We start from the raw sequence: 21,312 nt of genomic DNA on the forward strand, positions 1-21,312 counted from the left end.
CCAAAACACAGCACTGTGCCAGCTACTAGGAAGAAAATTAACTCTATCCCAGCCATAACCAGGACATCCGTGTACGAAACCTAGCACTTAGAAGTTTTAATATGCCAGTTTAGGTTTTTACAAGCAAAGAAAGAAGTTGCAGCTCTCTCTTCTGCATGGTTGCTGTGGAAACCATTTGGGCTCTAGGTGATGAGCCTGAGCTGTTAAGCACTGACTGTACACAGAGACTGTAGAAATCAAGACATTCTCTTCATGCTCAGTACATAAACTGGGGGAAAGCTGGCCGGGGGGCCACTGCTCGGGGACTGGGTGGGCATCGGTTGGCGGGTGGTGAGCAATTGCATTGTGCATCACTTGCTTTGTATATTCATTATTATTACTATTTTACTTTATTTCAATTATTAAACTGTTCTTATCTCAACCCACGAGTTTTCTCACTTTTGCTCTTCCGATTCTCTCCCCCATCCCAGCGGGGGGGCGGGGAGGAGTGAGCAAGCGGCTCTGTGGTGCTCAGTTGCCAGCTGGGGTTAAACCACGACAAGTTTCAATACCATCAACAAGTCACTGTCTAGTGATGCAATCGGAGCAGAAGAATTCAAATGCATAAGACAACGCTACAGGATTTTCCATGAGCCAGCAGTCCTAAACATTCTTTGCAATTTGGTATACTAGTCTCTTTAAATTTCCACACAACTGTAATAATATTGCCGTGACTGTAGTAATGAAACTGTCCCCCAAATGTATTTCTCTAGTAGGTAAGTCTGTGACAAACAGATGACTTTCTGTCCATGATGAGAATTCAGGGAATGCCTTGCATTTTATTCTCCTGTTATGGGTGAGAATAAAAAAGATCCTATCTGAGAAACTCTTGAGTCCAATGCAAAGTCCAACTGAGTAAGCTCTGTATGAATGAACGCTTCAGCTTTGACTGCTTTGAAAGCACTCAGCATTTTCTACACAGAAATCTTAAAGCTTCACAGCCTTCATCCTCCTCCAAATTGTGATGTGTTTGCTGTATGAGTTGATGTGCCTAGGCAGCAATGAACTCAATCATCAAATTCTTATAAAGCCTAACTTTACACATTTCTATTTTGTAACAACTGAACTATGACTTGGATCAGAAGAGGACCTGTGCATTGCTCTTCAGGTATTCTCAGATTTCACTTAACTGTGACAAGAGATAGGCAGATGACAGACTCTCTCTTTAACATACCTTAAAATTCTTCTGGGATTCAGGTGTTGGGCTATCAAGATCTATCAATTTCTTCAGCTCTTCTTCAACGGTGGACTTGGATGCTTGTTTTGGTGATGCTCGCAGATCTCTCGCTGAAGCACGCAGCCGAGGGTGGGCCATTTCATTGCCATCGCTCTGGTGACGTCTTAAATGAAAGGAACAGACACATTCAGGTCTCAAAGCCCTGGGGCAGGAGGCATGAATGAAACAAGAATTATAGCACCCTCAAGATTTTCAAAGAAAAAACCTAGGTAGGGGGCACAGAGGAGGGAAGGAGTTTCACTAATACAGCAGAGCCTCATCTTAACGAATACCTGCTGAAGCAATAAACTTGTTAAAAAAATCAACTAGCAATACAGTCAAAGGTTATCATAATACATTTTCCCAATAAGGGACTGAATCTATTAAAATAATGTGTATTCTGTACAAAACTAAAAATTATAAATGTCTTAAATGAGCTCAGAAGCAGCAAATCACTGTTTCTTTCCTCTTTTAACTGGCTTTTTATAATGCTGTTTTCACAAATTTTCACCATCTCCTTTTGACAGCCAGTTATCAGCATCATCTAGGGATACTGTGCTTGACCCAATATAAGGAATCACTTGCTTTCCAAGTCATGCTAGACTTAAAGGGACAATATTTTCAGTAATAAGTTGTTTCTCAATTTCTCTTCCTAGAGATGGTTGCATATTGTAACAGAGAGAGATCTTGGCTTGCTTTAAGCCAGTTAGACTGGATACCGGCAGCAACCTTAACAAGGCAACATGGAGTGCCACAGAGCTAATGCATAGCATGCACGGTACTACTACATGGCTTAAGGAAGAACTCAGGCTCTATGTTAAGAGGATTTTTAGTATTTGCTCAAATAGCATTTTTGAGTCACCTTTAAGAAGGCCCAAGGAAAGATAAGCTTTAATAGGACTGAAATCCATACAGCTCTCTAAAAATTATAAAAAAAAATCTTTTACAACTTAACAGTGAATTAGATTAGCCAACTGTCAAATATTTAAGCCTAACTGCAGAACTCTAGATTAGAGATCAAGTTCTACAGAAGACTAAGCATTCTATTAAATAGTCCTGAGCTCTTCTATACAGAGAAGTGTCACAGATCTCAATGCTTCTTTACAATTAAAGTAAATAACCAAACAAGAGAACAAAAAAAACAGTCTTACTTTCTTGAATCCATAAACCCCACTGAGTTTATTGTCCCTTCTGGCTTTTTCCATCCAATCAGATACTTGCTAGTAGCACCCTGACGAGGGTAGAAAGTCCTAGGACCAGATGAGGAGGAAGAGGAAGAGGAGAAAGAAGGTGCGAGCTGGGGAGAAGTAGCAGAATGAAGCTCTTCTTTAGGTGAGCTTCTGGCACTGGTAAAAACAACCGGGCTGGCAGAGTGTCGTGAGCTCATGGTACTAGGAAAAAAACATAATAAAGACAAAATTTGCCTCAACTGTGTATATATGCACCTTGTTTAACTATTTTTAAAGCAGAACTCTGGGCACAAGATGTTACTCTTATCAATAGTGGGTAGAATAGCAAAATCAGTTTGCTCTTCTTAAGAGCCTTCCACCAATGTTTCATTAAAAACATCTCACCTAGTAATGAAAAATTTTGTAAGCAACCTCTAAGGATGCAATATACCACCCTCCCCTCATTCCCCTTCACAGATGGGAAATCTAGGGTTCACGGTCATTAGGCAGCTTAAAAGTAATACAAGAGATTGTAGCTGAACTAGCAAAAAAGAACCGAAGTCCAATTTCTTGCTGGAATTCCTGGCTGAGGAAGAAAACATATTTTGAAGGAACTTAAGCAACAGGAAACATTTCTTTAAGACCCCACAACAAACCAAAAGAAGAAACCCATACATCTTTCAAAAGAGGGCTTCCTGGATTTTGCCTGAAAAGCAGTTACCATTTGCAAAAAAAGACTCTTAAACTGAGAAGTTTGAGCAGGTCTCTTAACATATATCACAGTTTGTCTAGACAGAAAAAAAGAGTTGAGATGACCAACTGCAGCTTATTGTTGGAAGAAGGAGGGGGGCTTTAGACAGGAGCTACTCTTTCGATATGCTGATATTCAGATCTGATGCAACTTGCATTATATCAGGAGCACTAGGGCTTAAGGCAGTATTTACTATAACAACCTTAAAAGGTCAGGCATTTCTAAGTACAGTTACAGGAAAACTTTGTGTACAACCTTAGTACTGAAACAGCATTATGTATTTGGAGACCAGTTTTCTATCAGCTCTCTACACAACTTAGCCACATTTTCATCCCTGTATCCAACACTGCAAGGAAGGAATTTGAAACAGATGGCCCCATGGTAAAGAACAGTTTCTGACTGAGAAATAAAAATTAGCTGGAAGACTGAATAAAGTCTCTGAATAATCTCTTAGTTCTTAGCTTAATAGAAAATTCTTCACCACTCTTTTCATATCTTGATAAAACAATGCATTTTCACATATCTCTCTCTTACTGAAACAGAAAAAAGAATTTAAGGTTAAATGTATGTTGCCACCTGGGAAAATAATCTCACCTACATTTAGCCTTAGAGAAGTCAGTTATCTAATCTATGCCACTTGTCTGGCTCCTGCTGTAGTCAATGGAAAAATACCCTTAGGAGGCAATTCTCCTCATCTTAAATTAGATGTCTCAGACAAGGAGAATTAATGCTGTGGAGTTTCTCCATTGACAACAGATGGAGTCTAAAAAAATCGCCTTCAACTATGTTTCATTTTCATATGGCTCAAGTTAAGCACCACGAGTCCCAACAGCTAAGTGCTGTGGATTTAATGAGGAGTCTGAGTGGACTGTAGTCTTCCCACCTTCCCACCAAAGAGCACTGGCTGCTGCAGCCCATGTTTCCATCTAATGTATATGGGGATGGCTGTGAAGTCCCTCACACCAGGGGAAAGATGCATCTCCCCATATGTATGCAAGTCAAATGACAATAATACAAATTTTATATTATAGAGTTGTGGTTTTTTTTTTTTTTCTTCCCTTTGTCTGTACATTTGAAAGGCCTTTACAAAAGATGGCAGATTGGGAAAACATAGGAAGAGATCTTCCTGTCCATCAAGCTCGCATATTTGGCGCTGCACATCACAACCTTTGTATTTGTAACAGGTATAAGTAAACATAATTTATAGCAAGAAAGTAGAGAAAAATAAGAGCTAGGGGGAGAGGCACTAAATTTCTCTTCATTCCCCCTTCTCTATTCTTTTTCAATACTGAAAGAAAACTCCTACACATGCTGAGTAAACCAGCCCACCTGTGAGGCACTACCACCGCAAAATTAAACCACCAAGATTTGTGGAAGATGCACATCATCAAAGAAAATGTATGGGCTTTTTTTTTTTTCTTTCCATTTTTACTCCCTTCTAAATACACTCAAGGAGTGGAGAAGTCTTCTGCGATGTGATCAGAACTTCCCCTTTCCTACACTGAAGCAGAATTCTTTAATCCACCAGGTAGTTCTCAAGGAAGTGCTAGTTGCGAGAAAACGTTTCTTGATAAAAACCAGTAACAACTCCTAGATAGGCTGGTAGTGTTGATCCTTAATATTACTAGTTGCGAAAACGTTTCTTGATAAAAACCAGTAACAACTCCTAGATAGGCTGGTAGTGTTGATCCTTATAATTACTAGGCAAAGAGGGCAAAAAATGATGTTCAGTATGCTCTACATAAAATTATATATAAAATGCCTATGTATATATAATAAGTTATTATAATATTTTATTATATATCATATTGTATATACACATTGTGTATTTTAAGTATTATTACTTTAATATTTATTATAATATGTATCATATCATAGATGCCAAGAGCAGCCTGGCAAATAAGCAAGAAAATTAGCATACAGTTTAAAATACACTTTAAAGAAAAGTGTATTGCGTATTTTGAGCTGTGTTTTTACAATATAGTATTTTGGGAGGATATTCTGCTTCAGGAACTATGTACAGAACTGTGGATATGACTGAAGCTTTTCACCCTACAAGTAAACACAAGCAGGTCGATAGGATACTGACAGATAAAGAGACGCACTTGTTAATTGAGAGCATTTTTGGAGAGCAAAAGGTTTTTGGATAAACTTTAGAAAAACTAAATTGGAGATGGAGCACTATGGTAGTGATAGGAAGTTATCAGAGTATTCAACACCAAGAAGCATGCACAGGATTCCTCATACTGTAACAGACACCTGGAACAGCTTGATTATATCTGGAAGAAATTCAGTCCTCATATTCTCAGGACACAGAGATAGCCACTGTTGGTCCCCCACCTCCCACCTCAATTATTGAGATATCAAGAATTAAATTAAGGAAAAATTCAAATACTACATGACAATCTGCAGGAAGTGCAGGTGAGCCGTTCATAAAAGTATTCTACAATCATTAAATAATATTTTAAGTATCTTAAAATTATTAGAAGTAATGAAAAGATGCTCAATTAGAAATAGCCATGATTTTCCTTTTAGTTTTAGTAAGAGGAACGTAAGAAACCACAGAGTTTAGGTGGAAATGAAAGTTTGATTTTATTTTTTTTCCTTGGGAATTCATGCCATCAGCACATATGGCTTCATTTAATGACATTCAACTACAATGACTCTGTATAATTACTGGCCTACATAATGCAATTCTCCTGGGATGCTATGAGAAATCTGCACAATCATCAGGAAGGACTTTGGGAATGGGAGTGGAGAAGAAAAATAAAACCCAGCCAGAAGCTCTGCTGTAAAAGTTAATCACTATAATTTACATTTTGCCACCAATTCTCAGGTACAAGTTCTTTTATGCACCATCAAATGATCCGAACACTAATTATCGCTCCTGTCTTCTACAGACACAAACACTCTAATTTGTGGTTATTTTCTTTTCTTTTGTCACCGAGTTCTTTTTAGGGCCAAATTCCTTTTCTTCTTGCTCAAAAACCCAACTCTAAAGATGTTACAGACATTCTGGCATCCACAGGCAAAAGGTAAAAAAGTGAGAAGCAACAAAGGATAACAATTTAGAAACTGATAGAGAAACACACCAATTAAGCTGTTCATTTCTCACGAGAAGTAGCCTGTTCAGAATCATCCTTTAGTCTCCCCTCCTTCACCTCCTTGGGGCAGGCAGCTGTGGTTACATTTTGGAAGCGCCAAGTTAACAAGCCTCCAGCTCCAAGCTGTTGTGCCTCCACAGAACGAGCTATGGGAGAGTTGGGAGCAAACAGCTGGACCTAGGGTCTCCTCAGGTCAGCACTGCTGTTCAGTGTGCAACCACCAACTGAGGACGCCATGAGAAATAAAATGAAATCTTTTTAGCCCAGAGTGTGCCTTTGCTTTACTGTGAGGCAAACGCACGTTCTAGTCTTCAAAAATAAGAAACAACAAAGAAGGAACACAAGCCAGTCTGTTTTTTCTCCAACAAAATAAATGGTATGGGTGCAAGGATTGCAGTATTTCTCAAATATCATACCCCATGTGTTCTACAAATTGCTACTACTCCTCTTTGCAAAGAGCTGCATTTTTAACATCTGATTTTTAAATGAAACTGGAAAAAAATCCCAACTGTTTTCTTTAGCATAAAGCCTAGGGAACCTTTATCTGGAAATTTCAGTAACAGCCCAAAATAAATGGTGTGGGTGCAAGGATTGCAGTATTTCTCAAATATCATACCCCATGTGTTCTACAAATTGCTACTACTCCTCTTTGCAAAGAGCTGCATTTTTAACATCTGATTTTTAAATGAAACTGGAAAAAAATCCCAACTGTTTTCTTTAGCATAAAGCCTAGGGAACCTTTATCTGGAAATTTCAGTAACAGCCCCAAAAAACGACATAGAGAATCATTTCAGTATCATCAGATCATGTAAATTACATGATCAGAGAAAGATCACGTAAATTAATCCAAATCAACCAGAGAAAATACCATGTTTGGAGACACAATGCTATCATATAATAAATAAATAATGAGACAACATCCTAGCTGTTGCAATCGAGTTGCAAAGTATATCCATGGAAGACTAAGATGAGAGCTGTCAGGGTATGCCTGCCCTGTGAAGACATGTTTTCTTTCTATTACATTTTCTCAGCTTCTCTACTGAACTAACCCTATTTGGTGCTCAGAGAGGAGGAAACCAGAACCTCAGATGTACAAAGATGCCATTCCCACCAGGCACACCTTTACAATAAAGCTTCCAAGAGCTACATATAAGTTTTCCAGGGTTGAGTCGCTTCTGAAAAAGTCCTTCCAAGTGGAAATGCTACTGACAACTTTATTACAATCAGCATTTTGTATAAGGATCTCACGTTTAGTGCTACTGCTAGCTACATTCAGGCAAGTACCACAGGGCACATCGTAAATTCTAATGAATGTTTAAAAAAATGCATATAAACATGCTTGTCTTAATAAAAGTTTTCCAGGGTTGAGTCGCTTCTGAAAAAGTCCTTCCAAGTGGAAATGCTACTGACAACTTTATTACAATCAGCATTTTGTATAAGGATCTCACGTTTAGTGCTACTGCTAGCTACATTCAGGCAAGTACCACAGGGCACATCGTAAATTCTAATGAATGTTTAAAAAAATGCATATAAACATGCTTGTCTTAAAATAAAAGGGATAAAACTGTAGATGATCGCCATATATATTTTTACCTTCAAGAAAGGGGCACATGCTAACATTGCCCAAAATCTAAGTAAATCCCTCTGCATAGCGTTTTCTACAGACTCGCTCAAGTCCTTCATGCACGCATAGCTACTAGAAACACCAGTCTCCAAGATATGGGTGGGATTTATACCGACTATGAGCTTTAGGGCCAAAAATGGCCAACCAAGAGAGGCAGAAAACCAGAGCGGGACCACCATTAATAGATTACTTAGTCAAAATTACCACGACAAAGTACATGGAGACCATCCACTGCATTACAGTCTCTGTGACAACCCCTATTTGCAGCTACTGTATGAGGAGTTGTTAAACTGTCTGATAAACATCTAGCCTTGCATAAACGTAGCTTTGCTCAAAACAATTAGCAAACATTGCTTCAGACTTCCAGCCTGTAGATATTTTAGCTGCACACTCAAAACAGATGTGCCTTAAGAATAAAAATGCAACAGTTAGGCTCCGCAAGGCCAACAAACTACGGTGATCACACATCTTCCTTGAAAGAGCTGGTTTTTTTTTTCTTGTTGCTAGTATGATACAGGACGAGTACTTTTCAAAAAGTGCACTGAATACTTCTTGGGAAATGAGTTAGGAAAATGGTCTAAAATATTTTCTGCCTTTAGCAGCTCTGATTAACTTGTAAAGTGGGTATCTTCCATCTGAGGTGTTCAAGCACATTATACATGTACTTGATATTGCCAATTTTACAAGTGGTAAAACTGAGGGAGAGAGGGAAGGTGACTGTAATGTGTCATACCCACAAGTTTGCAGCAGAATGAGATTAAAATCTGCATGCTAGCACTCCCAAGCAACTTGCTCTCAGTCTTGATCATACTGACTGCAAGCAGATTTCTAACAAAAAGACTGGGGAAAAAATGCAAAATAACTGAAATGCATACTTGCAAGACTAAAAAAGAACCTCATATTAAACACACATTAAATATTATGTGCATTAATAAAATGGACTGATCTCCTTTCTGATCCACATATGAACTGCAGTTCTTGCAAGATATTCCTCATAAACACATCAGACACGTGTCTGTCTTACATTAATTTAGTAGCAGCAGTATGGAATATGCTCTCAAAGACATTCTTTAGCGTTATAAGCAGTAGCAGTAGCGAAGACTAAAGGTGGTCTTATTTTCAAGCATTCTGCACAGCGAGATCTTTCAAAACACTGGTTAACGTAAGTAGAAACCCTCTCTTCAACATCCACTTCTCACTTTTGATAGGCTAGAGAGTGAGCATGGGAAAATGAGCGTGGAGGGGTCAATCTCATAAGAGGTGAAACTTACCTTGTATGTGAGACAGCATCACTAAGACTGTAAGCACTGTTCTCCCTTGTTAGAGGATTGGAGGCTGGCTGACTCTTGCTGTGAATATCCAGGCTCAGTGAAGACTCGGTCTTTCGGTCTATGTGGCTCTCTTTTTCCAATGTCCTGTCTGCAATGGAGACCACTTCGCTGGAGCTATGCCACAGCGGTGCCACTTTCTCCTTTGTTAGCCCTGTACGGGGAGATGTTGCTGCTCCCAGGGAGGCAGTGCTGCCATGACTAGGTCCGTAGGAAGTGGTATCTATGCCACTATCAGCTGAAGTCCCTTGAAGGTAGTTATAGCTGTTCAGCTCTGATTCGGTGCGCTCTCCACTGTCATACCATTTCTCATCACTGTGAGCACTGGAGGCATTGCTGGAGAGAGTATTGCTGCTGGAATGGCTGGAGTAGTGGCTGTCAGACTACAGAAGAAACAACAATCCAAAAAAACCCCACACTGGTAGGTTTATTTCAGAATTATGGCAATAAAGAGGAGGGGGAGGAAATAAACGATTACAAAAGTCACCACTGCACAATAGGAGCTCTTCTACCTTGAGGTATTGGACAGAGACTAATAAACGCTAAAAATTTCATTCCAACACAATGCACGTGCTCTGTTCTGGGTGCACATAAAAAGCTTCCATATGGATTTGGAAGCCATGCCTTAACTATTCAGGGAAAGCCAGAGTTGTTTGTATTGTCCCAAAATACTTTACACTGTTTCCTTTCAAGCGCAGTTCTACTCAGCCCAGTCCAATGAAATTGGCTGAGCTGCGTAGACTTTGACTTGGTTTATAACTACTATAATTAAAAATATTCTAATTTTAAGATGCCAGTGTTTTAGAACATGAAACATAACTAATCCACAGAAAGTGCACGTTATTTTAATAATCCAATTGCCTATCAAAAGGTTAAAGTAGGGCAAAATAACCACTGCTCTTCCTACCCCTTCGTAGTAGGGTGGGTATGGTAGGGTGGACACTCCTCAGCAGGAGCGTCCTTTGCAAACGACCACTGAAATGACATTTAACTAATCTGAAATTGTTTTCCAAAAGGCAAAATTGCAAGACAGGAAGCTTTAATGCAATGCTTTGAAATTGTCCCATCAGGGCATGCCAGTGTCTGGCTGGTTTGCGTGTTCTGTCATTGGTTACAGCAGCTGTTACGAAGAAACTGAATGCCCTCAATTCCATAGTGGGCATTGGAATATCCCATTACAGGAAGAATTTCTTACCATACACTCATCATTGCTTAGTAGCTCACCTACCTTTGGGGTATTTCTATCCATCTGAACTCCTTAATTTTAGTTTCCATCTACAGATTTTGCCTACGTTCTGATCATCTATATAATCAGAACTGAAGCAGTTTTTCAGTAGGCAATGGACTTGTTTGGTGACCAGATGGCCCAGGAATAAGGGAAGGGATGGAAAGGAGACTCGGAACCACCCTTCCTATTTGTCTACCCCTGGAGTTTTACCAAACAGGCATGGGCAGAGATCCCAGCCAAATATAAAAGATTAGATACTGTTTCTGTTTTCACTGGAAAAGAGGGAAAATAGAGAATGGATGTATACTGAGAGCAAGAAATTTCAGCATCCACATTTCTTATTACACTAAAGCAGGAATTGACAGAAAAACAGGATGAATATTAAGTTGATCTGGACTCCTACTTATCTCCAATTAAAGTTACTGCTCTTCATTAGGAACTGCACCATTCCCCCCCTCCATCTCTCTACATAAGAAAGATTTACTTTAAATGATGACTGAATGAGAAGAATGCATGCAAGCATTAATAAATCCAGTGCTACGCTTTGCACACAAGCTTATGAGTTACGTATTACATCATTATACAGTCAAACACATCTCACAGAAAACAGGTCAATCTAAATACAAAAACTAATTTGTGCTCCTAAGAATATGAAGACAGGTGTGGTGGTGGTGGTGGTTTTTTGGTGTTTTGGTTGGTTTTTTTAAATAATAAAGATATGTTGTTATGAATTAATAACCTAAAAGCAACACTGCCAATTGTATTGAAAGAAGAATGCTGGTAAGCAGGAGCAAATAACAGGAACCAATTAAAGACTTTCTCACACCTAAATAAATGCGACTAATACTTTCAGTACAGTCATGCAACACAACTCCGTATTTTAGCTGATTGTACAAATAAAACAAAAAACCAAGTGATACAGCATATTTAATTGTACAAATAAATAAAAAAACCAAGTGATACAGCATATTGGTTAAAATTTAAAGGGTGGGGGTTTTTTTGAGTCTAGTGACTTAAATAATTTTCAAGACATTTTAGATTTATGAACATTACTGCATTTATCTATCTCTCTGTATGTAAATCAGGAAGTGAGAGTCTCCAAAAAGGTGTGAATATCTAACTCTGCAGAGACAGAAAGGCAGAATTTACCATTTAGATGCTAAACACAAATAAAACAAGGAAATTTTTTTTTTCAGCAGGATTCCAGCAGACCTTTCAGACAAAGCCTTCCAACAGTGTGCAAGGTCGGTTATGGGAAGGAAGTAATAGTTACACTAGATGAGGAAAGCGGAGAAAATACAAAACCAAAAGCAAGATCACTATTCTGTTTCAAAGAAGCAGCTTTCTGAGTGTTGCATTATAAAATATATTTGTAAACTAAGTCTCACGTGCGAGGCATAGGAATAGCTTTGCAAACTCCCACAAATCCTCTACTTATCACAAGATAACAGACAAGAAGTTGCTGTTCAAGTGGCAACAAAACTTTATTAACTAATAAATATTTCAGTAGGCTGTGCTAAGCTACTGTAGGATTCAGGAAACAACAGGTCTGCTCTACTGCTTCCTTCATGTTCTAGGAGGGAACAGGGCTTGAGGATTTTCTTCTTTCTTTTTTTAAATGACTCTCTAAATATAACTTTGAACAACGCTTTTGGTATCAAGAGCTTGTGAAGCAAGAGCAAAACATTAATTAATTCCTTTTTTAGGATAACTTACATGACCCTGCTTATTTGGAGACAAGTGAACCACAGGATCCTGTCTCATCAGTCTTCCACTGGGGCTTTCTCTGAAGGATGGCAGTACTTTTGATACTGCTGGGAGATGGCATGTTGGTTCTGCAATACAGCACACAACAATGTACTGAAAAGTGTAAGCAGTGCAACAAACCAAGAAAACGTGTAATCTGTTTTACACTGCAATTTTTCCAATACTACCATTAGCCAAAAACTTCGGATACCTAATATGAAATTCATTCCAAATAAAAAAAATACATACTGTGACAAAACACGGGTGGGTAAGTGAGAGACCATTCCTGCCTGGTGTAAATCAGTAAGACTTCATGAAAAACCAGCAGCCATCATCCTGGCTTTTGTCAGAACAACCTGAATGGTATTATGCCCCTATTGTCCAACAGCACTGTATCAGAGCATTAAAACAGTGGAATATTCATTTTCACAGTGTGTTGACATTGTATCTCTATGTACATTGCCTGTGGACAAGAGATTAAAAAACCTGAAGATCCATGTTTCCTTAAATTGTATTCTATGCAAGGCAGGACAATAGCACAAGTCTACAGCGATCACTTAAATGAACACATTTTCTCCAGTACAACTACTACACATATTTCTCATCAAAGTTAAGGCGAGTTAAATAAACATTTTCTAACTGAAGAGAGAGCAAAAAATCTGGTGAAATCACAATATTCCCTTAAAAATTGATGGCTGTGAATGTGGAAGCTGCATAGAAGTATTCCTTTCTTTTGTACATATTAAACTAAACCATGCAAAAGTGGACAGAATTCAAATCATTCACCTTACGTGGACACTCGTAGGAATGCTCTTTGCCAATTAAGCTTATTTTTTCCTAGACAATAACTATGGAGATCTAGAGGGTGTTCAGACACAGCCCTTCAGGTAGGTAACTGCCTTCTCGGAGCACAAGGTCGGTATTTTAAAAGAATCTTTCTTAGTTGTAACTTTTTATCTGTATCTTCTCTCCTGTGGTTATGCAATATTCTGCACTTCCAAAAATGCTGCTTTTAGGTAGAATAGGTGCTTATGAACATTAAGTACTTAACAATACCCATGGTAATTAGCAGTGCTTTAAAGCCTTCCCCAACACAGCTATGGTTTGTTCATCTTGATCTGCAGCACTTCTAGCTTTTAAAAAAACAAATTAAAAAGTTTTTAAAATATAGTAATAATAAATAAAAATAACATCATCAACATCAAATGTGATGCCCCCTGCCAAGCAGTAACAAGCAGTGTTGGTGCACAAAGAGCAAAGGTCTTCTGTAGCTAAGAATGGGGCAGTAAGGAGTGAGTGTGTGGACTCACTGCACCTAATGCCTTATTTACCTTGAGACAGATTATCCCAAGTGGAAATGTGCTTATCTGGCACAGAACCGAATTTTCACCTACATTCACCAGACTGGCAATAAAGTCTCCAGTCAGAGATGCAGCTTCCAACTGCGACTCTATGAATGCAGGTCAATACACAAGAGAGAAAACACAGGGATTATATATCAGTATGCATTTTCAGCCTTTGCCAAATGCCGCAGCCATCTCTTCCGCCACACAATTTTTCCTGTTCTTTTTGGTCTTATTTATTTATTTTGCTAATTATGGTGACACCTGACATTGTACAACAGAACTTGCTGACAGCTCCACTCAGTGCCAGCATCAACACCCAACTGTTGGTCTGCAAAAGTAATGCTGAGCAAAAGATCAGTTTTACATGTGTCGTTACCATCACAACAGTATCAAAACATATGCAATTAAAAATCGTTCTGTCAGAATGAGAACTGCAGATCAGTACAATCACAGCTTTATAGTGAGAAGTACGGGGGGAGTTGTGAGGGAGGGACTGACAGATGGCTTCAGTAACAAGGCACCGCTCACTGAGGTTGTGAAGGTATGTGAACAAAGTACATCTCCAGAACTCAAGGTTGGCATTTGCCGTAACAAACTCCTGCTTATCTCACTGAACCTCATTCTGTGTTCAACGCTAGTCCATTTATATAGAACAAAAGCTGTGATGCAGTAAAATGATGATCTATATGTGCCATAGAAGAAGTATGGAATTGTTTAATCTATGGTAACAAAGTTAGAAAAAACCAATCTAGCAATCTTGACCATGGTCATCAGGTTGCATCAATGCTGTTTGTAAATAAGATATTTCCATTGGTGTCAATTTCATTGGTATCCACTCAAGTTGAGCCATAGCTGTAGCAAAAGGTCTATGTGCAAAAACTTCAGATGAAGGCTTAACAATGCAAATTCTCAGTACCCAGCTGTTTTATGTAGTTAGTATGTTCCCTCAGCTGACAGCACAACTGCCAAGTGGAATGAAAATGTATACACTGGTGGAAGGTGATTACCAAGCTATAGATTTACTTCACTATTTAAACTTTAATTGCATTTTTTCTGTTTTGTACATGGTATTTTTATAGCTTCAATGATCAAACAATCAATTTACATTTATATAGCGCCATTTGAAAGGGAGCATCACAAGCACTTTAGACAAACTAAGCAAAAATTAAACTAAGCCAAGCCACTCGGGAGAGTACGTGAGGTCAAACAAGTCCTCAACAGCAAGACAAATTAGTAAGTGTGTCTGCCCAACCGCTTCCAAAAGGACAGTGTGTTTCAGGGTAAGAGCATTAAGGTAGATTTAGTCCCACAATCAAATGAAGAACTGGTATCAGTTCTTCCTCAGGTGATACTCATAGGTCTCAAGGAAACAGACTGCAGAAGCTAGCATATGCTCCAGACTTAATTATTCATCCTGACAAACAAGGTTAACTTTCAAAGACACTGAAAACACAGTGCTTAAGAGGGTTCTCTCTCTGCATGGAGAGGTACTGCCAAAGTCACCTTGTGGTTAGCACCACTTGCGCATTGTAAAGAATTAATTACCTACCCATCTGGTCAGCGATACTATCCTCACTTCTTTGCCAGCTGGGTGTGGATTTGCCGCTACCACCCGTATCTGATTGCGTGTTCTGCCTGTCAATGGAAGCAGGGGATCTACGGCTAATTCCAAACCTGTTATAACACCCCAAAAAACAAAGCAGATAATGATTTTAAATATGCATAAATATTACATAAGGGGAAAAGAGCACTTTTAAGAAGCTAGTGTCAAACAACAGGGCAGAGCAATGCATAGCACAACTGCTTGAGGGATTTATAATGATTTTCCATTTAATTTTTGTGGCAGCTCCAGGACCCATTTAGCACCTTTAATGCATAAGACTACAGTACACACTAATTTATTAAGCATCTTTGGTAAACAACATCTAGTTACAGTGCATACAATTAAAAAACCAGACCCAAAACATCCAGAAATAAAATTATTAGTTTTCATTTACATAGATGTTTACATGGAAAGGTGACCAGACCATTACATGGTTACAGAAAATTGACTGCAATGAGTAAAACTTGATAGTTTGGATAAAAACCATATAGGGAAATGAGATGTATTTATTGGGAAAAGATTTCAAGGATGGATCCTTTTAACTGGGAAAGTACTAGCCCAATCTAGTCAAAGTGAGCATGAGAAAGTTTGTTGGGACAATCCCATGGATCTCGGCCACTTCCCTGGGTTCTAAGCAAAAGACTATCAAGGTCATACCTAGGTGACGCAGACACATATGCAAACAACAGATTCATTTGAGGCACTATTACACTGACATTAACATTTTAGTTAAGAGTTTATAAAGTTGACTGTATTGGTTATGGACTCTCAAAACCTGGGAGGTAAAAATTCTGTAAATTATAACATTATTGGATCATAAAGTAATTTGAGTTCACTAGTATAAACTAAATACAGGCGTAGGAAAGCAGTGAGATGTGTACACCTACTGCTGTAGAAGAAAGCAGAGTTCAATGGACTTTTTGTAAATCCTGCTAGATTAGTCAGATGGATTTTGGAAAGCTCAACAGAGATAAAGTAAATTCAAGGAGAACAATCTAATGACAAAGGAGACACAGTGCCTCTGTGCCGTACTGAAGTCCGCCTGCATTATATGCCTAGAAGTCTGTAAGAATTAAGTCTATAATTCTGTATTACTTATAAATCATTCATAAGTCTGTAAGAATTATAGTTGCGTTCAGAATTAGCAGATCAATCATTAAGAATTCATCAAGAATAACGCATTTCTGAATTGTTGGGTTGCTGGTTTGTTTTTTTTAATCAGACATACCTTGAAGGGAAGAAAAAAAAAAATCACCAAAACTCTACATGCACAGAGTAACACCCAAAAGAATTATAAGTTGATATATTCTCTATATATCAAGGAGTTTCTCTAGCTCTAAGTGCCTAACATAACAACAGAAAATAAAATATCCCAAACTGTGCTTTCTACTCACTCTACTAGCTATACACTGCCCCACACGACCTCCAATGTAAAACAGACATCTGCCACTCTCCCAGAACAAGCTGAAAGTGGTCATCCCATTTGAAAGTTTATGTATTTATTAACTCAAATGAACCCACCAAAGAAACATCACATGACTCAGAACAAAATCCCATTCCTATCCTTAGACAAGCAGCTGGAACGTGCGTGTACATGCAGCACAGCTCCGAAATGTCACATTTTGAAACTTGGGCCTTCTAAATTTTACCCAAATGTGACCCTGCTTCTAATTTGTTCACAGCTCCCTGGTACAGTCAACACACGGTTTGATGAAGTGAAGGACACCTGGATATATCTGCCTTCTGAACGCAAACAATTTAAATGGAAATTGCATTATGTAAGTAATGCTTCTCCTTTTCTATCCACACAGACTCGCTAGTTTCACTTAATCAAATACCTAAATTAAACATGATGAATTCAATACCAATTCGATACATGCATAACAAGTCTAAACACAACATTTCAAAAGCTGATTGATTCTTTAAACACTAATCTGAGGTAATTTTTAATCTTTTAAGACTTGTAAAGTATTTTGGGAAGAATATCTTTTCATGACAAAGTAATTAGAAGTCATTATCTAAAAGAAAAAGCCAAAACCCCAAGAAACCTTGGTGTGATGAAGTTGTGTTGTATCAATATTGTACTTTCTATGCGTTGTCCTTTTACCTAAATCCCATAATGTTCATATGTATGAAAGCCGTCAGTTTTACATTTGGCATATTTTATGATGTGGGATCTTTTTTTCAAGATTAGAGATATACAAAACCACCACATGTTGCTAATTTTATTTCATTAAAATCGCTGCTCTACTAATTGAGCAGCAAGAAATGTTTTCAGATTTCCTTTTTTTTTTTTTTTTTTAAATGACTTTTTATATATATGTCATAAGAAGAAACTCATTATTTCAGTATTTTCAAATTTCATTTTTACATTCTATAATCATTTATTACATATACATACCTTCAGGTAAACACAGGATAAGTATACAAAACACACATATATACAGCAAGACCAATCTGGACATTTGTGAAGGCAGTGAAGTTTTTGCCTACACCCCATTTAGGATATGGACAGAAGAGGCAGCAGTTACTGCTCTTACCAACGTCTGACAGAGGTTGGACTCACACCCATGCTTCCAGTCATTTATGTTTCACAAACTTTCCAAATCTGTCATATCATGCAACAAGAAAGAAACGTATACACAAATTATGCAGTTGAGATTTCCTGCACTGGGAAATCTCAGGGACTGGCATACCTACAGCACACTGGAGCCTCACCTCTGGAAGATTACCTTCAGGACATGGTGCCCCCTCGGCTAGGTACCTACTCCAGCCCATCCTTCTCTCCAACATCTTAGCAACTGAATGCTACAACATCTCTCCCCTATTTTAACAACATATGTGGGTTAATCACTGATCAGCTCTACCTGGTACATCGAACATCACTACAGAGCTGCCCTGAATCTGGTGTCTCAGACGAATCTCAACAGAAGACACACGTGGAACTGCAATGATTTTTAGTAATGTGACAGACATTACTTTGCTTATTGAGATAAGGGAAAGTTTCCTTCATAATTACATTTTTCATGCTTTCCATTTAGCCTGGTAGAAAATGCTTGGAAAGTCCTGAGTAAATGATTCATGTGTACAAGGACAGTATGGGAAGCAAAGTGCTTTTCCTATAAGAATAGAACATAATAGTCCAATAATTGGAGTTTAACAAGTGATTAAAAAAAAAAATCCAGTAAGGAACATGCAAAGTTCTTGTATTAATTACTTCTTTCATTACTGCATTTAAACAGTGTTTCCTTGCACCAAATTAAAGCTTCAAAACCAAAAAGACCGTATACACAAGGTTTCTAGGACACATCTCTCTGCTGAACTTGCAAAATGCTCAAAGAATGCTGTAGCGAACATATGTGTATAATTAACTTGAAAGATGGAAAAGGGTTGGGATGGGTGCTGGTGTGCTCTGAGGCCAATTCAAAACAAAAGCCCCAGCGTGTCTGAAAAAACCCCTCCTACTCAAGCAGTTACGGTTGTGATGGTCTAAGGACATATGGCAGCAATACCTTTTTTGTAGACCAAATGACGTAGTTGGAAAAGAGCAGACAAGATATTGGGAGCACAAGCTGCTCTTCAGAATTCAAGGCAACACAGAAGTGCTGCCGGCATGAATGAGCCAGGAAGTATGCAGTGTATAAAGAGGTTAAGTGCTTCTTCCAGCTGCAGAGTTCTGGACACACTTCTATTTAGTTTCCTTACAGCAAAGTTTAATGGGTTTAGAGCAAATCTCCTAATGTCAGTAGGACTTAAGCACAAACTTAAATAATGACCTGAACAGGCCTGATAGTCTCATGAATCAAAGCCTTCAGGGAGGTGTGCAGCAGAGAAGAGATGGCCTCTTAAGAAAGCCTCAAACTGAGCTGCAAGGAGGAGGACAGGGAGGACCAATCTTCAGCGCTCCGGCACAAGAAGCAGTGCTTGTTCAAACACATGCTCAGAACAGCATTCTCTGGACTGACACAGAGCAGCGTCCCCCCCTTAGGCACCTAAACAGGCAAAAGACAGTGCCTTGTGCTAAACAGTTCCTGACAATGGTATTTAATCTTACTAATATATTTTTTAAAATAGAGAAAAAGATACTTCTACTTTATAAAAAGACCCAAACCAGAATGAATTACACACAATGACCTGCAACGTACTCAAGACGACTTCAGAGGGAAGCTTTGCAGTGTGAACTATCAGCAGTTTTGCCCCTTTATCTTCTCTATAGGAAGTAATTTGGAATGTGGTAGACAGCTCTCCTGCTGCCAATTATTTTTTTCCCTACTTGGAGATTCTTGATTTATTGCTCCTTTCAGTGCTCTCTGAAAATGATACAGATTTAATTTCTTCCTCTGCAAGTTGCCCCTTACGTTGACATCGGATCACTTCAGAGAGTTTGGAGATTTATGGGAAGTTGGAAGAGAGCACCTTAAAACAGGATGACTGTGAATATGTGAAAAAGATGATAGCTGTGGATTACTTAGCACTTCTGTGCCTACACATCTGAAGTCTTAGTTGCATTCAACACTACTTTGCTTCAACTATTAGCACAGACCGCAACGTCCCAAACCTATTACTTATTTTATTTTAGAATCTAAACCTGTGAAATGAAGCAATTTGCAACATGAAACCAGTACCTTTAATGAAGTTTTTTTGAATACATAAACGTCCCTTTGTATAGTAACCTGAGCACTTGGAGACTAGTATCAGAGAGAGAGGTTATGTTGCAAAGGGAAAAGGTGGAAGCAAGGGATTTTTAAAACTGACTTTTTCAAGAAGCATGACAGTGATATTTGAAAACAAACGTGTTTTAATGCATGTAAACAACAGCTGACAGGAGGCTGTGTAAGCACTCCTTTAGTTTAATATACATTACAACAAATGGAACAGACAACAAAAAGCCTGCCTAAAAAGTATATGAAAAAAGTCTGGTGCCTACCCTTCTGGCATAGATTTTTGTCTGTATGTGCCCCCACCAGAGCCAGTCTCACTTGAGGATGATAAGTTGCTTGGAGAATTACGGCACTGTTGCGATCTTGCTAAGGCAATGGATGAAACTGTGACATAGACGTCGGAACCAGGAGACAACCTGTTCAGAGCAAACGAACCAGTCAAATCAGCAATATTGAACAGCAATATCATAGTGCAAAGCACGATGGACAACATCGTGCAAATGGTCACATCAGCAAAGAACATGGCATCATGGAGACAGTAGAACTGAAGTCAGTTGAAGGATCAGACACTTTCCTCTTACCAATCTATTGGAAACCAAGGAAAATCAGCTGTAAAAAGCTGGATGCCGGGGAGTAAATGAAGAGAGGCAAGTGTGGGAGGAAAATCCCAGCACACACTAGGAAAACAACCCAGTTTCTAAAGCCCTGATTTGTTTTTACGGATTGCTTGTAAGGAATAATGAAACACAACATTCCTCACCCAAATACCAAACAGAACAAAATATTTCTAATTCTCAAAACAAACTCTTGCCTGGAATTTAAACTAACTGTAGTGAGCTGTCTATGCAAACAATACAGACCTGAGTCATACGAGGCCTTCTCCTGTCAGAATAACCATACAGCAAATAAATGGGCTAGAATTGCAACACATGCACCTGGGCAGAATGGCTGGAAGCAGCAGGCTTCTACTGCTCAACTCGTACATCCTGTTCTGTAGTTGAAGGCTCTTTTAGATCATTTTCTGCTTTGTGCATTTTGTCTCCCAAACCCCAACCTAATTCACTGCTGCTAGCTAGTTTTTTGTTCTACTCAGTGGTGACTGAAGCCATTCTGGACTTCTGCAGTGATTTAAGTGGAGTTTGAATTATGCCATCCACAAACATCAAAATCCTACTGCGAATGCAAACCTTTATTCATTTTAACTAGGAAAAAGACTATAACTTACACAAGTTAAATAGCAATTTAACTTTTAACATTTAAAAAATGCATGTTGACTTCAGTGAAGCACACAGATAGTTGCCTCAGTACACAACTTGGGCCTGGGGATTTACAAGATCTTAGCCTAGCCATTTAATCTGTATCTGTAAAGGAGTAGCAGATTTCAATCAGCTCTCACCACAATACTGTAAGAACTTTTAAAGTTCAAAAACTCTTTTGAAAATGAAAAATGGATTGCACTGATTAATGTTACTTATGTATGTGTATACATCCAAAGAT

At 38.6% G+C, this 21,312-nt stretch overlaps 1 protein-coding gene across 2 annotated transcripts in view; it reads right to left on the minus strand.

The window, feature by feature from the left end:
• Positions 1-21,312, minus strand: part of SIPA1L1 (signal induced proliferation associated 1 like 1) — an 82,260-nt gene that overhangs the window by 12,253 nt on the left and 48,695 nt on the right. For both annotated transcript variants that reach the window (XM_019472074.1, XM_019472075.1), the window contains exons 10-15: positions 20,082-20,231; positions 15,101-15,225; positions 12,176-12,294; positions 9,175-9,614; positions 2,407-2,646; positions 1,214-1,379 (exon numbers count right to left, since the gene is read on the minus strand). In XM_019472074.1, the coding sequence (XP_019327619.1) occupies positions 1,214-1,379; positions 2,407-2,646; positions 9,175-9,614; positions 12,176-12,294; positions 15,101-15,225; positions 20,082-20,231 (1,240 nt within the window). The remainder of the gene's footprint in view (positions 1-1,213; positions 1,380-2,406; positions 2,647-9,174; positions 9,615-12,175; positions 12,295-15,100; positions 15,226-20,081; positions 20,232-21,312) is intronic.

Source organism: Aptenodytes forsteri, unplaced genomic scaffold (assembly GCF_000699145.1).
Source record: "Aptenodytes forsteri isolate BGI_AS27 unplaced genomic scaffold, ASM69914v1 Scaffold3, whole genome shotgun sequence".
NCBI lineage: Eukaryota > Metazoa > Chordata > Aves > Sphenisciformes > Spheniscidae > Aptenodytes > Aptenodytes forsteri.